This window comes from Dendropsophus ebraccatus, chromosome 15, assembly GCF_027789765.1.
Source record: "Dendropsophus ebraccatus isolate aDenEbr1 chromosome 15, aDenEbr1.pat, whole genome shotgun sequence".
Taxonomy (NCBI): Eukaryota; Metazoa; Chordata; class Amphibia; order Anura; family Hylidae; genus Dendropsophus; species Dendropsophus ebraccatus.
Window position 1 is genome coordinate 11,065,796 of NC_091468.1, and position 17,864 is coordinate 11,083,659.

The 17,864-nt window shown below is 43.1% G+C and overlaps 1 protein-coding gene across 1 annotated transcript in view; it reads left to right on the forward strand.

The window, feature by feature from the left end:
• The window catches only part of USH2A (usherin), a 504,580-nt gene that overhangs the window by 84,987 nt on the left and 401,729 nt on the right, over positions 1-17,864 (forward strand). The window contains exon 13 of the mRNA XM_069955428.1: positions 12,138-12,315. Coding sequence (XP_069811529.1) covers positions 12,138-12,315 — 178 coding nt within the window. The remainder of the gene's footprint in view (positions 1-12,137; positions 12,316-17,864) is intronic.

Below are 17,864 nucleotides of genomic sequence, written 5' to 3' on the forward strand. Positions count from 1 at the left end.
CTGAAGTCTCCCAGTACTTATCAGCTGCTTTGTGTCCTGCAGGAAGTGGTGTATTGTCTTCAGTCTGGAGAGCAGGAGAGATTTTCTATGGGGATTTGCTACTGCGCTGGACAGAGAGCACTGTGTCAGACTGGAGAGAATACACCACTTCCTGCAGGGCATACAGCAGCTGATAAGTACTAGAAGACTGGATAATATTTAATAGAAGTAAATTATAAATCTCTGGTACTTTCTGATACCATTTTTTTTTTCCTGAACTACCCCTTTAATAACTCCAATACACTTGAGGAGATGATTCACCATTAAATACCCCTTGACAAGTCACTGAGATGTTGTCAGTGGAGATCCCCTGCTTTAACATTGCTTTATATGTATATGACAGGGAGATGGTGATGTAGGCTGGAGAGGCTGCACGCGGCCTTGTCTCCCTTCACATTGGGATGTGTTGTCTCCCTTCACATTGGGATGTGTTGAGAGGGGGGAGCCAGAGACAATACAGATTATGTAATTCTTCTGTTCTTGACTTCCTGTCAGGGCTGACAAATGCAAAAGCTTAAGGCGGTAATATATGTGATAACACCATATCAGTAATGTTTAGTGTAAAAACCATTTTCTGTTTCCAAAATACCCCTTAAGGGCACGTTCACACGTACCGGATCTGCAGCCGATTTCACACAGCGAGTTTGCAGCGAAATCGGCTGCGGATTCAGTAGCGTGAAGGTGAATGGGTCCCATACACACAGCGGATCCGCTGCGTGTATGGGACTCGGACCCTTTAACTCTGCCCCCAGCCCCGGCCCCGAGCATATATTACCTGCTCAGCGCCGCAGCTGTGTGAAGCTCCCGGCTCCTCTTGCTCCTCTTCAGCCAATCAGTGCACAGCAGCACTGATTGGCTAAAGAGGAGCGAGAAGAGCCGGGAGCCTCACACAGCTGCGGCACTGAGCAGGTAATATATGCTCGGGGCCGGGGCTGGGGCTGCAGGCGGGCTGGTGGACGGCCAGTGGCGGCGGGGTTAAAGGGGCCGGGTCCCATACAGGCAGCGGAATCAGATCCACTGTGTGTATAGGACCCACTCACCTTCCCACTTCTGAATCCTCAGTGGATTTTGCTGCAAACTCGCAGCGTGAAATCCACAGCGGATCCAGTACGTGTGAACGTACCCTAAAGCAGTAATAGATAAGTGGGCACATATTAAAGAAGCAACAATGCAGCATTTTAGAACCCATGCAAAGCAACCACTATTTTTTTTTCTTTTTAAAGCCGATGATACGTCCGGAGGGGGGAGGGGGGGGTCGCCCGGGGTGTACTGTAAATGGTTAATGCCAGCTGCTGCAATCTCCTGTGTTTGTCTAAGCAGCACATACGGTAATAAGTCCTCTTTAGTGGATCACCATATTTCTAACTCTCCAGGCCTCACATAAGCGCAGTTTAGTCATCATAGTTCATGGATCATGAGCAAATCATCTTACAAAAGTGTCTCTCATGTGTTAATCATGCAAGGCTGATTTTATTTTCCCCATGGTCCACTATAAAGTAATGGCTTCAGGAAGCTGAAATGCTTCTCCCATTAACCTCCTCAGCACCATCAATGACGCCCTGGCCTGCGTTACAGAAAGGGCAATGGCACCCCACACTGGTACGATGCTAATGATACAAGACGTTTAACCACCAAAGACAGTGTCTGCCAATGACGGCCCGGCCAGAGGAGATGAGACACTGGTGGATGATGAATGGCCGTCCCGGGTGCTGACATGATATTAAACATCTCAGGTCCTTCGTGGCCACCTGCCCCTGGTATCTGCTCAGCCTTGGTGTAGTGATTCAGGGATTTTTACACATAAACCTATCACAGTCCCGTCTCCTTTTTGAATAAGTTTCTGTAAGTGCAGATGCCTGCTGAGAGGGTGGAGTCTTCCTGTCAATCAGACATTTCTCCCCTCTCTCACTGCATACTGCATCTGCATCCACCTCCTACCCCCTCCCTCCAGTTTTCTATTTTCTTACACTTTTTACCCAAGTAGTAGTGCACTCTGCTGGGAGGTTGGAGTGCATAGAAGAATACTTGTAGGAGAAGAAGAAACAACCTGTGCCTGTGTTTTAACCTTTTCCTATAGTTTTCACACCACCTTATGCCCAATAGCTTTAGCGGAACCGTACCAATGGGTGACACAGACCCCAGACCCTGTTACCTGGGATGAACGGAATGGTCAGAATTTCCCCAGTACACCCACGCTGTGAGATGGAGTTCATAGACCTTTAGTAACTTTGCTCCACCTGATCGGTTAATAGCTCTGTTGCTCTCTTGTGGATACTGTCCTGCACTGTAGTTACTCCTAGTCCTCGGCGTGGGTTGAAGTGATCTGTTGGCTAGTCCTCTCTTGAAGGGTTTAACAGTGCATCACACAGCTTGTTTGATGCTTCAAGAAAGAAGTTTGTCAAGGGGCTCTACCCATGTGGGGTACTGACTAAGAACTGGAACTGTAGAGGGGACCTGGCAGAGGGCCAGGGCCAAGGTAGAACCACGGTGGAGAGCTATCTGAGCTGCGTCCTTTCTCCACCAAAGCTCAGCTAAGACTCCTCCTTCACCCAAGAGACTAACTTCTTAACCAGCGTGTAAGGTGCGCTGTGGTTTGGTGGAAAGGGTATCTATCATTTAAACAAACTTATGACAAGTTATAACGATACGTCAGAGGTTTGTATCGGTCAGGGTCTGGGTGCTGAGACCCCTGCTGATCACTAGAATGATGCCGCTCTACCTCTACATCTCTGTCCCGCTGCTAAAGTAGCAGTCAATGTAAGTATAATGGTGTCAAAAGTTTTTCAAATGGGAAGGTGGTCATGTAGTGTATCAAAGAAAACCAAAATTGTCTGATTCCAATCAGATTTTCAATCTCATGTAGTTAAAAAAAAGTTATCAGAAAGTTATCAATTGTTCATAATGATTGGATCTAGCGTCTTCAGCTCTGTCCCTGGTGCTGAACATAGAGCTAAGGCAGCCATGTTCCAGATATAGCTTAAAAGAGAGCGCCCCCCACCCCCCCCTCCCCCCCCACACACACCACCCATTATATGCTGGGATATTCAGACATGTCTCAGGATACCTTTTTACTTTAGAAATAATAATAATAATAATAATAATAATAATAATAATAACAACAATAATAATAATAATAATAATAATAATAATAATTATTATTATTATATTTTTATTTAATGAAGTTTAATACATTTAATAAAGAAATAAAAAAAAAATTGCCACACTGCAATACCCCTTACGATATGAGTGCAATTCCCAAAAAATTCTCCAGTATTCAAGTTTTTAAAAAAGATCCCAATAATAATTTTGCAACATCTCCCGTACAGTCGTCACCTCAGGATACCATGATTTTACGTTAATATGAAAGTGACAAAGAAGATGAGATCCATTCATATAATGCATTGGGCTTTTAGCCTTTTTTTTTTTTTTTTTTGTGCATAGGAAAAAAAAAAATACTTCCAAATCTACCAAGGGAATTTTGCAGCTTTCCTGAAGAGGGAATGAAAATTAATTGTACTTAAAGCATGGCCCACATCTACTTCTAACCTGTGATGAGTAAAAATGTTAAAGGAATACATTTGGTTCAAGTGAAATTTATAGGCAATTTGTTAAAGTAGGAGCGCCCATTAGAAGGTGCATTAAAGCCATATTGGTTTTAATATGCCACTCAATAACTGGAACCGAGGTTAAAAATGCAGCTTAACCTCCATTAAGAATATTTTTGAAATGTTTTAATTTAAAATTATTTGGGGTGTTCACTAATAAATATGACAACAGCCTGTTTTTTTTTTTCCCTTGAAGTTTCGCCCCTGGGTGCAGAGTAACCCAGTGACATTTTAAGCAGGCACTTAATCAGGCCGTGCGGCAGTACGGCAGGGAAGCGGAGTCGGGATTGCTCCCGACCACTCACCCACCCTGTCCTTGAAAGCAGAAGACAAAGGTTTATCCTGGGCGTCTGTGCTGCAAAATCATCTCATTATAAATGTGAAAGAAGATGCCAAGGGGATCCTTTATAATTGCAGGATATTCACCACAGATTGTCTATGTGCAGGGCACGTGCTGTAGGCTGCCCTGATGCATGATCATTACAGGACATATGTAGCAGAGCTGAGTTTGCCCACTGCACAATTCGTCATGATATAACAAGAACATAACCCGATGGGACCCGATGCAAAACACTTACTATGCATCATGTACAATAGTCTTCTTATGTGGCCTTTGCTAACGTCACAGAACATACAGCTATACAATTCGGAAGCAGTACATTTAAAGTGATAGTGTCACCCCTATTGATATGTGCAGTTCTCAGCCCCATTTAGAAGTTTACTTGCTACACAGTTCATGTCTTCCTGTATAAAATGCTTCTTTTTTTTTGTGGCCAAAAATGCATTTTATCATTGGCGGACAGTGTGCCCCAACTCCAACAATTGTTACCAGATGACAGCTGGCAGGAAAGGGTTAACCTGTGTTGCGTCAGTAGGTGGCTATCTCCTCAGACTAGAGACTCTGGACTCCATCAGATGGGGCTATACCACCTGGGAATGCAGTGGTGACAAGAAAGACATATCCCGTAGGCCAGGCCACAGCTGGTGCTCAGGGTGTCTGTAGTAGCTCCAAGTGGTCACCAGGTTTGGTCCTATATGACCCTAAGTCGGCAGATAACTGAACCTTATACTAACTATATTAAAAGGACTTGAGACCATGTGGTCAGGGAAGTGCTGGGTGTTTATAGACAGCAAATTATACTAACTCCTCTACTTTCATTAGAAAGGTCTAAGATCAGATACCTACAGTAATACCAGAGAGAACGCTCTTCACCAGTAGGGGGCAGCAAATAGAAATAATGTGTATGTGTATAGTAATATAAAGGTAACAATATAAAAGTCACATTTTACAATACAGCATATCAATAGGTTATACGTTATTTACAGGTGGTATTAGGGCAGGGCTTGGGGCAAATCTGTACCCACTGACCCCCCTCCCAAAACTACTGGTACCGTTTCTTAGAAGAGATGAAGACCTTCCAGCATGTCTTTTCCAAAATTCTGCTATTGCCGTCTTTTGAGTTGAAAATCATCTTTTATTCCTCAGTAATGGTGTCAAGGAGGCGGAACCTAGAGCGTTCATGCCCTAGGCCTGTGCCGTCTGGTATTCTCACTCCCCCCCCATTCTCGTGCCACCCTCTCTGGATCTCGGGTTTTCAACACTCATTTCTTCAATTGCGCATGTGCCGCAGCGATCCTGGACAATGCAGGCACATTCACACGTCCGGGCTTCACATTCCACACTAGCGTTTCATTGCATCTGCGCCGTCTAGGAATGTTGCTGCGCATGCAAAATTAAGGAAACAAGCATTCGAAACCAGAGATCTGGGCAGGGTAGTACTATAATCCGGTGTGTGTGTGTGGGGGGGGGAGAATACCATCACAGAGGCGGCACTAGGGCATGAACATTGTAGGCCCCGCCCCATTGACACCACTGCTGAGGAATAAAAGATAATTTTTCACCCAAAAGATGGCACCAGCAGAATTTTGGAAAAGACATCCGAGAAGACTTCACCTCATCTAAGGAACGGTAATTTGGAGGGGGTGGGTACAGATTCGCTTTGAAAAGGATAAAATAATAACAATAAAAATTAGAATTCGAATATTTTTTTTTACAAATATGTAAATTATTATTATTGAATATATTAATAAGGAAATATGAAGAAATTATTAATTGAAAACATTAGAAAGTTAAACTCGACCAAAATATCCTTTTTTCCCCCTGATTGTCCTAAATAGATTTCAGGAGAACAGAACCCGAACGGGGATCTCGCAGCCAATAAAATAAATTACCTGCTTTGTCAAACGTTTTCTGTTGGCGATGATATTGTAAACTCCAGTTGAGTGACTTTGCAAGATGTCACTTTCTTGAAAATATTGGCAAGCTCCGAATTTTCTGGTCGATTTGTACAGTAGCCAAGATGGAAAGAAACCTATTTTATAAAGTTCGACTTCCAGAATTTCTATATTCTTAGATAAAACAATTTTTGTTTTGTTTTGATTTTTCCAATTTTCAGGGTTAATTTTATTATTTATTCAATAATTGAGGACGTGGTAAAACTCAAGGTTTTACATAGGACTTTATTAAAGCCTATTTTTGCAGTTGGCACTACCCTTGCCAATGTATGAGAGTGCTTCCTGAAGTACCCATGGTGCCTCAAGAAACAGTACAAAACAGACCTTCTGCCTTTCCAGCTGACCCCTTACCCCTGGACTTACCCCTGAGGGAAGAGAATTACCCAATCCAATATTATAGTTGGAGTGAAAGTTTACACTGGGCCATAAACCAATGGTGGTCCTTGATGATATAATCAGCTGTGTACGGGACCTCCCCGTTGTGGCACCAGGTTTTACCACACAAAAGGGCCTTGGATGTATACCTCCCTTCATTGTTTAAAGGTGTCCACAAATCAACTGGTGTCAAAAAGTTATACAGATTTGTAAATTACTTCTATTAAAAACAAAAAAACAAACAAAAAAAAAAAAAAACACTCAAGTCTTTAAGTACTTATCAGCTGCTGTACGTGCTGCAGGAAGTAGTGTATTCTTCAGTCTGACACAGTGCTCTCTGCTGCCACCTCTGTCCATGACATGTAGAGACAGGACCGGGATAGTGATAAGCGAATTGTCAGGATGGTATCTTTGCGGAGCGTCATGCGTCCCTCTGCTCGTGCTGTGCGGCCGAGAAGGTGCTGATTTTCTTGCATTCTGTTTCTGTGTTTTGTTTTGTAGTGTGTGAACACTGGTTATTTGCTCACCTTGAGAGACACACCCGACTTTACCTGCTGAGTTCTGTCTGGCCATGTCAGGGTTAATCTGTGTTTTGGTTCTGCTGTGACTGACAGGTCTTCCTGCCAGTGGATCTGTTTTGTTCTCAGCTGTCTGTGCTTGGAGTTCAGGGGGATGGTCCAATTATGTTCTGGATCAGAACCCTGGCCTCCTGTATAACTACCTCAGTCTGGGATATCTTTGCCGGATATTGAGCTTGTCTCTGCCTGGTTCTGTGTTTCTATTCTTGCTCTGTTTATTCTGACTCTGCTTTGTATTTCTGACCTTTCCTGCTTGCTGCCTGCCCCTGACCATACTGCCTGTTTTTTGACCTTGCCTTTGGATTGTGATTTTGTACTTTTGCTGCCCGATTGTTGTGACCCGGACTGTCGACCATTCTTTATTGTGTTTTGTCTGTCTGTCTTGTCCTTGTGTCCCACCTAGCCAGTACAGGGACTAACGCCCAGTTGCTCGCCGCCATCTTAGGGCGGATTGTGGCAAATAGGTAGAGGACAGTGGGCGGGGCTGAGCTTAGGGTGCACTGTCTCTGTGTGTCTGGTGTCACCGGTTCCTGACAGAATATCCGGCCACATATATATACCGCCCCCCTCTGGTGCCATGGCTACTGTGGAAGATCTTGCTACCCTTGTTTCTGAGCTGGCCAAACAGGTCCGGCTATTGGCCCAGCAGCTACCAGCTACCACTCCTGCCACCCCAGTGGTCACGCTCAAGGAGCCTGACAAGTGTGCAGGGGACCTGAACACATATCTGACATTTAGAGAAGCTTGGGTTAGTCACCCCACCCCTAGCTCCTTTGAAGAGGCCATTTCCCTGGCGATTTTTATCAATCGCACGCTAAGGGATCATAATGAAAATAGACCATGCCATGACCACCCCTGTGTCATTGATGTTCCTTCCTCTGTCCCCTCTAAACCTTTGCCTTCTATAACTTGTCCTCTGGTCACCCTGGAAGAACCTCCGGAACTGGGCAAAATTAATAGATCCCTGGCCCGCAAAGAACATAGAAGAAGGAATGGACTCTGTTTTTATTGTGGCGAAAGTGGACACTACATCAGCTTTTGTGCCAAGCGTCCCTCGAGGCCAGATCATCAGCGTCCAGGTGACTACCAGGAGGGTCATCTGGGCGCCCAGGTGGGTGTAGTTAGTGTGTGTCCCGCCGAGGATACCAAGTCTGCTGATTTGTGTACGGTGGAAATTGGCTCTGTATATCCTGGTGATTGTGCCATATCTGTGTCTTCATGTAATGCTGAAATTGGCTCTGTGTCTGGTACCGATTTGAGCGGTTATGGGAGATCTATCAGGAGACCAGTTGTCCATCACTTGGAGTCTAATTCTGATGAATGGGAGACGGACGATGAGATCTCTAGCGATGTTGAGACATGTATTGTAAGAGGTCCGTTTCCTCCCAGGTCTGGTTCGTCTGGTAAGGGTCCTGAGGCCCCTCATAAAAGGGGGGGTACTGTCAGGATGGTATCTTTGCGGAGCGTCATGCGTCCCTCTGCTCGTGCTGTGCGGCCGAGAAGGTGCTGATTTTCTTGCATTCTGTTTCTGTGTTTTGTTTTGTAGTGTGTGAACACTGGTTATTTGCTCACCTTGAGAGACACACCCGACTTTACCTGCTGAGTTCTGTCTGGCCATGTCAGGGTTAATCTGTGTTTTGGTTCTGCTGTGACTGACAGGTCTTCCTGCCAGTGGATCTGTTTTGTTCTCAGGTGTCTGTGCTTGGAGTTCAGGGGGATGGTCCAATTATGTTCTGGATCAGAACCCTGGCCTCCTATATAACTACCTCAGTCTTGGATATCATTGCCGGATATTGAGCTTGTCTCTGCCTGGTTCTGTGTTTGCTATTCTTGCTCTGTTTATTCTGACTCTGCTTTGTATTTCTGACCATCCCTGCTAGCTGCCTGCCCCTGACCATACTGCCTGTTTTTTGACCTTGCCTTTGGATTGTGATTTTGTACTTTTGCTGCCCGATTGTTGTGACCCGGACTGTCGACCATTCTTTATTGTGTTTTGTCTGTCTGTCTTGTCCTTGTGTCCCACCTAGCCAGTGCAGGGACTGACGCCCAGTTGCTCGCCGCCATCTTAGGGCGGATTGTGGCAAATAGGTAGAGGACAGTGGGCGGGGCTGAGCTTAGGGTGCACTGTCTCTGTGTGTCTGGTGTCACCGGTTCCTGACACGAATAGTGAAATATTTGTATATTCGATACTCGTACGCATATCTCCCAGATATTCGAACTTTTGATCGAATATTTGATCCCATTAAAGTCAATGGGAACAAGTATTCGATTATTGAAAAACATCTATTCGACCACTTGGAGGTTCACCAAGTCCACAAGGACACCTCAGGAAAAGGGAAGGGGGATTTGAACGCTTATCGAATATTTATCGAATATTCGGCATACTATTCGATAATATTCGATACTAACGAATACCTTACTATTATAGATATAATATTAGATAATATTATTATAGATATAATATTATATAGATATAATAGATATTCGATCAAACAATATTTGCTCATCATTAGACCCGGACAAGGGCCTGGCGGTGCACTGGAATGGTGCCCGCAAGGAAAGAGGCAAAGGAGTAAGACTTTTTTGTTTTTAAGCAAGAAATGTATGTTTTTAGACAAACCACCAGATACTAAATACTAGCTGCTCCCAATACAGACAGTAAAGTGCTGACAATGGTGTAGTGCAGGAGCTAGTAGATGTTGTTGTACTGCTGCGGAACCTGTCACAGGGCCTGAGCTGTAGCTATCTCTCTTTACCAATACACCCTATGTAAAATGTTCCTACCACTCCTCCTATGGCGTGTTGGTGCAAGACTCAAACACATAGGGGGAGATTTACCAAACATGGTGTAAAGAAGATTTGACCTAGTTGCCCTTAGCTACCAATCAGATTCTACTTTTCATTCTTCCCAGATCCTTTAGAAAATGAAAGGTGGAATCTGATTGGTTGCTAGGGGCAACTAAGACAATTCTACTTTACACCATGTTTGATAAATCTCCCCCTTAGAGCTCAGGAGTGGTTGCAGAATGATAACTTTTCTGAATAGGTCTTTTAGAAGTTATAATACAGTATACAGTCAAAGTCGTTGTTCACAAGGTGCGACTGTCGGTGGTTTCCTTTAAAAGTAGTTAAACAGCTGCAATAACAGATAAACTGAGCATTTGGTAGACTAAGGGGCCTATTTCACGGAGCAATAATAACCGCTTCGTGGAACAGAGACAACAATCAGCCGATGATCGTGTCATCGGCTGATTGTTTATTTAGGTGCGTGGCCAGCGACCAACGATTTCACAAACAGCATACTTTAACTATCCATGCTGCAGGTCTTCTCCTGCGCTCCTTCTCCCGGACCCTTGCGGTCCAGCGAGCAGCAGCAGCTTCGTCTGTCTGAGCTGCGCGTGCGGGACCGGGAGAGAAGGAGCGCAGGAGAAGACCTGCAGCATGGATAGGTAAAGTATGCTGTTTAAACGAGGTCTGCAAGGACATCGGTAACGATGTTCCTACAGCCCTCATTAAACGATTATCAGACTGTGGAATAGGCCCAGTAAAAGTTTACATTATTGATCGGGCCCCCATCGGCCCGTGGAATAGGACCCTTAGACTTTGGACATGAATAGTCTCTTTATTAGGGACTTTAGGGGAATTGCAGCAGTGGTGAAAGGGCGGCCTACCTAGATGGACACTGTCCAGTATGTCGGGTACTCTGCTGGAAGGCCGTCCGGACAACCTTGGAATTAGTTGCAATTTTTGGAAGACTGACAAAATAAACCTGTATGATGAAGCATTTGTCTAGCAGGGATGAGTACAGGGAGTGGCCCATCCAGCAATATGGGCATAAGGTGAAGCACTGGTAGGAGCTGATTTTCAACCCTTGGCCAAAGGGACTCAGCAACTAGCAGAGGGGCACACAAGCAAGAAGCATATCTCCAACCTCTGCCTGGCAATGGCAAAACTGCGAAACAAGACCCTCAGCGTGGACATGCTGGTTCCCTTGGGTAGTAGTCGCACCTCTGGTGTACTTAGCAAGACATGCTAAGAAGGCTGAGATACACAGAAACCTTTAACAGACAGTATCATTCTCTTCTATACTACACACTAGTCCATGGGCCTCTTATATCAGAGGAAGAGCCTGAGGTAACTTGGCTGCTTAGAGGACAGAAGAGATGATGATACTTTAGCAGGGTTCTGGTAGGCCCAGAGGTAGGGGAGCATTCTTGCCAGACAGCACCCCCTAAACACCAGGGCATAACCAGCACCCACTATCCCACAGCAGGTCACAGCACAGTCCCCTGGTGTTCATTCTCCCAGCTCCCCGGCACAGGGGTGAGGTACAATGTTCAGGGTTGGAAGACAAACAGAACGGTCAAGCCTGAAGTTCTTGTTGAGCAGATCTCTCATTGAATATATATCCCTAATCTATACCGAATGCCCATGTCAATTTATTTATTTTAAAGACTTAACTTCTTGTAACCTCCAGTGTTCTAGCGAGACATTTTTACTATATCATACATCCATTAGTGAGTATTCATGAGGTCAAGTGATGCTGGAGGCTATATACATGCACCTATACTCAATCTATTCACTCAATCCTACATCTTCGGCCTGAAAGCATTCTCCTGGGCTTTACTGAACACAGATAGATGAGGAAAAAACCCTAGAGAACGCACGTGGCCATATGCCTTACTCCCCTCCAGCCAGTCCATGGTACTTTGCAGGCTTGAGAGTGGAGGTTCGGCAATGGAATTTAATGGGGTTCCCAAACCTAGGCTATGTTCACACACCGTCAAAGCAAAAAAAAAAAAGACTAAAATGTGTTTGTAACAGAAGACGCCACCATGGAGGCTCCAGTGAGGCAAGTGTAACAATTAAAGGACGAGACTTTGTCGTTTGTCGATAGCAACGCTTGACTCCATGCTTTAGCAATAGTTGGTTGACCCCACATATCCGACTCCATATACTTTTGGCCGTATATCCATTACAAGGGTCAACAATTACAGGACAAAACATTTCAGGCCTTTGAGATGTGCATCTTTGGGGGGGGGACATGAATACTGCGGTGCGTATCACTCTGAGCCCCTCAGCCCATCACTGTGGTTCACTGTCACATGTCAACATCCATCGGCCAAGCCATACCGAGCCTTACGGGTGAAATGTCTCTCCTACCCGGTCACACTGATGTACTGTATGGTTTATAGGCATTTGTTTGTATTTTACAATTACTGACCGGTAAACGTCTTCGTCCTAGGCTTTCATTTATCTAGTGATAACACAGAATGCCTGCCATGTGCCTGCCACCCCCGGGGTTCCATCAACGCCTCCTGTGATAGAAATGGTCAGTGCTACTGTCATGACTCCTCCATGTCCGGACTAAAATGTGATCGATGCCAGGAGACATATTATGGATATGATTCAGATTCTGGAAGGTAAGTGGAGAGTATCTATCTATCTCCGATCTATCTATCTCCTATCTATCTATCTATCTATCTATCTATCTATCTATCTATCTATCTATCTATCTTCTATCTATCTCCTATCTATCTATCTATCTATCTCCTATCTATCTATCTCCTATCTATCTATCTATCTATCTATCTATCTATCTATCTCCTATCTATCTATCTATCTATCTATCTATATTTCTATCTATCTATCTATCTATCTATCTATCTATCTATCATCTCCTATCTATCTATCTATCTATCTATCTCCTATCTATCTCCTATCTATCTATCTATCTATCTATCTGTGAACAGCGTCCTGCCAGGTTGTTGCGGGGTCCCTTGGGTACTTATCACGGTGATGCAGAGTGGAATAGTGACCCACCCGGACTATTGGTACTGCCACCCACAGAAAGGGGAGATGACCCAAGGGGTGTGTGTGTACTATGTTGGTGCTTGACGAGAAATCACAGAGTCTCTTTATCATAGATAGAATCTGGTTTACTAAAAAAATACTTGTATGCAGCGGGTCATACAGCTTTGCATTGATATAAACTTTACACTTGATAAGACACTTGATAGTTTAGGGTCCAGATCTGTAGTGAGAGTATAGAGGGCGGTACAGTTGTGCAAGTGGGTTGCGTGCTGAGAGGTACAAAGGAGAAACAGAAGAGTAGAGAGGAGGATGTCGTGAGAGTCCCAACCCAAGTAGTACAGTGCTCTTCCAGGATGTCGTAGATAGAAATTAAAGAATATTTGAGAAGAGAGAGAGAATACTTGTGTTTGTGTTTTGACTATTTGGTCTTTGCACCACCTATTGCTCTACCAGTGTCGAGTGACATGTTCTAGAGGGTAACACAAGCCCCAGACCTTGCTACCTGGGATGAGCGGAATGCTGAGGGTTCCCTGCTTACACCCGCGCTGTGAGATAGAGTTCATAGGCTTCTAGCAACTTTGCTCTATCCAGATCATTTTCTTTACTTTCTATATGGATACTGTCCTGCACTCTGTCTCTCCTTGTCTACGGCGTGGGTTAAGATGATCTCTGACTTGTCCTCTCTAGTGAAGGTTTGACACTGCATAGTGTTGAGTGGAGTTACTTGAGAAAAAATTGTAGGTTGCATGTGCCTAGGTCTGGTTCTAGACTGCACACTGAGACTGAGGACCTGGCAGAGGGCCAGGGCATAACTGGACCGCTGTAGAGAGCGTCCTGTCTTGTGTCCTTCCTCTACAGAGTCTAGCAACAAAAGACCTTACACTTCCTCTACCCATGTGACTCCCTATCTACAGCCCCTGTAAGTTGAGTGGTTGAGGAGTGCATAAGTGAGAATTAAAGAGAGAAATGATAGGATAGAAGAAGACTGTACTCTCATTGGCTTAGAGATCCATGTGATATATGAACAAACAATAATCCCTTCAATACTACAGCTGTGCAATAACTGAATACACACACTTGCAATAGTGACATCTTGTGGTGAAACTTTGGCACTACTACATCACTACTTACACTGGAAAAAGTACAGGCTTTTACGAAGGGTGTAACCAATAGCAACACACGTGGCGGGACACCGCATCAGTGTAGATGTGGATTATTGTTCATCATACAGCATACACTGTGCACAGGCTGATGTGTCGCTGTAGATGTGGATTATTGTTCATCATACAGCATACAGCATGCACAGGCTGATGTGACTGGCCCTCTACTCGATGAACACTGCAGGATCTCCCATCATATAGGCAATTCTTTAGTGAGCAGTAATGTCCTGATCAATGAGCGTCACAGATTGATGATTTGTAGAAGCCGCCACAGATTTGTGTTTATGAAATTCATGTGATGTGAGACGTTTTCCCTCAAGAAAAATTATGTTTTTAATTGATTGCCGTCCGGATCCTCCAGTACCTGGGAGTCCAGGCAATAAAGGCTGCTCTGTATTAATAGTACAGAAACCATTTATCCCAGGGAAGAAATCAATATGACAAAGCGACTCAGCCTGGATTTCCTTTTTTTCAACTTAAAATTGTTTCTTACTTATTATTCATATGTCGCTTATTGGAAAAATATAATAAGATATTATTAGATGTTTTTCACCAGAGACCCGGACAATACTGACTGTGTGTGGTGTAAGAGAGTCACAATTATACTACATCATGGATATCTTCTATCTATCTATCTATCTCCTATCTATCTATCTATCTATCTCCTATCTATCTATCTCCTATCTATCTCCTATCTATCTATCTATTATCTATCTATCTATCTATCTATCTCCTATCTATCTATCTATGGATAACCTGGACATCTTTACCTTTGTATGATGAGGTGGGTTTGCCATGTGCGGATCTCTCTAGTCCCCCCCCCCCCCCCCCTCACCTCTATGCTCTATTCTCATATGCCAATGCCAATTAGTATTGGCCGTAATGACACTATTTACTGCCGGGATGCCTCATAGAATTGCAGAAATGATAAGAAGGATAAAAAAACTCTTCATGTTCTTTTTGACTTTAACGGAAGATAAAATCCAGAGGCGAACAAAATGATGCATTTTATTTATTCCCAGTTGGAATATTATTCCATAAAACAAATTTGCAGCCGGTGTTGCGGCTTTGGCTTTTATCATGCTTTTTAAGGGTGTTGAATGGGTCACTCAGGAGACCACACTCTGAGAGTTCCATTGGGGTAAATCATCAGAAAACAGGATTTGTAGCTCGCCATATAACAAACTGTGTGTTATTCCTTCATTTCTCAAATCCAATACATCATTTATATAAAGATAAAATAGATTAATATAATGATATACAAGAGATAATAACCAAGCCAGGGATATTTGCCAATGAATAACTATTGAAGTAAAAGATAGATAGATAGATAGATAGATAGATAGATAGATAGGAGATAGATAATAGATAGATAGGAGATAGATAATAGATAGATAGATAGGAGATAGGTAGGTAGATAGATAGATAGATAGATAGGACATAGATAGATAGATAGATAGATAGATAGATAGGAGATAGATAGATAGATAGATAGATAGATAGATAGATAGAGCAATATACCACCCATATAAAAGAAAGGACTGTGGAAAAAGAACTGTGTTTGAACTAAGTAAAAATTAACGCCTGTTGTTTGCAAAAGAAGTCCAAAAATAATTGTCATAAACATTATTTGATGTCTGCCTCAAAAGGCGTTCATCATTTAATACACTGTGTTCAAATGACGTCCGTTATTTAAAAGACTTCAGTGCAATTCATTGAAGTCAATTAAACTGATGCAATAATGGCCTTTGTTTATTTTCTTTTTTTCTTTTACTTAATGTGAACACAGCCTTACGCTGCTCATATAATACAACCTACCACTGCCAAAATAATACCGACATACACAATACATATAATACTGCCAATATAATACATACATACACAATACATATAGTACTGCCAATATAATACAACCGTGCACTATCCTCATATACAGAAATATATTACCCATATAAAACATGTGTGTACTGCATATATAATACAACCATGTTCTAGAGCTTGTTTCCTAACCCAATCTGAGATAGCTGACCATGCAGTATAATGTACAATAACTAATTCAACTCTGCTACATCTGTATCTGCTTATTAATAATAATAATAATAATAATAATAATATAAAGTTCTATAAACAATATTCCTTGTTCCTCAATCTAGAGATGCTCACAATTCCCCTTGTGCTGGTTATTATGGAGGTGTCAGAGGCAGCCGTGCTATCGTAGCCGTCCATCCGAGGAGCACGTCATAAATCACATAAAGCTCCACTGCTGCCACCCTTTTAGTAATTGCTTTTAATTAATACTTATTGGACGTTTATATCATTTTATATAATTATTCTTTTTTTTTTTTAATTTTTCCTAATGCTCCAGATGCCGCCCTATTATCCAGCCCGAGAACAACTGCACCATCAGCAATACAGCTGGTTATAAAGATATCTAAAGATAAGCCTCTTAGAAAGCCAAAGCAGGTCAATAACGGAAATATCAGCTTACTCATATGGAAAAAATGTACAGATACCGCCGTGGAACCTAAAACCTCCAGCCCTTAAAACAATAATGGAGGATTCCACATCGACCTGTCAATTCTTAAGGGAAAATCAAAGAGTAAATCACAAATATTCATAACTATTGTCTTACCGAAAGGATGAAATATTTATAGGGCAATAAATTAAAAATACCCCCCCCCCCCCCCCTCAAATTCAGGGTTTAAATGTAACACTTTGAAAGGGGGTGAATACTTTTTTTTTTTAAGTCATCTAGTGCATATATATATTTTTTTTTAAAACAGCAATTTTTCTATAGTCTTTATAAATGGGGTCATCAGCCTTTCAAGTCTTTTCAGTGTTTATTCTGCTCATCCTTGTGCCACCAAACTATTAGCAAGATTTATTTAAATGGAATTTGTCAGTAGGTTTATGCTGCCTTAAAAGAGGTGACAGAAATGCTGAACAGATCGGTGTATTACTTATATAATTCTGTTTGGCCGTTCTCCTAATATGCAGGAGAATAGGGCTCTTTTCACACCCTTCCCCCACCCTCCTGCTGATTGACAGGTGACTGCCTATACACAGCATGAATAACATGATAACTGCCAATCAGCAGCTTGTGGGCGGAGTTTTTTGTTCCTCATGAATATCCAGGACTACTGGGCTCATGTACATAATGGAGAGGACTACTTATTGCCCATGTTATTCAGGAGGAGATCTCTGGATCAGCTGCACAGAACAATGTAAGTGATACATCATTCTGTTCAGCTTCTCTGTCACTAGTTTATACAACCCTGAGATAGGACACCATAAACCGTCTGACAGAGTTTTTTTTTATAGGGAAACTATCAGCAGGTTAGACGAAACTAACTGGCTGATAGCCCCCTATTGCGCAGGAGGTGCTTACCTTCATTCTTGGCGCCATTCTCATGCAGTTAGTCATTTACTCCTCGGCCCAGTAAGACAGTCAAGAGCACTGGGTTACCGCAAGGAGCACTGCCCTTACCCATGGTGCTGATCCACCCCCGGCCGGCAAGTCCCTTCTAATGATAATCAATGGAGAGGGTTGGATCGGTGCAATGGGGGCAGGCAGGGCTCCTAACATTCTTACCAGACCAAGGAGTTAATCACTAACTGCACCGGAACAGCGCCTAGGATGGAGGTAAGAGACATATCTTCCTCCTCTGGCCCTTCTGCCCAATAGCGACATATCAGCAGGTTAGATTCATCTAATCTTCTGATAGTTCCCCTTTTAAAGAGGGTTTAAAGGGGTTCTCCAGGTAAATCATACTATCCTCATCAGTCACCTGACACCCCCCACTGATCAGCTGTTTGGCGCCTACTCTACACAATAACACAAGTGGAGTAATTCATGACTACAACTTTTTTTTTTTTTTGGCTATTACCATGGAGACATATAGGTTTGCATAGGAGCTGTATACACAAAACAATAGAATACTGTTCAATCAAGACTATTTACAAAGTTATTTTATTGAGTACAAACCATTTAACCTCTT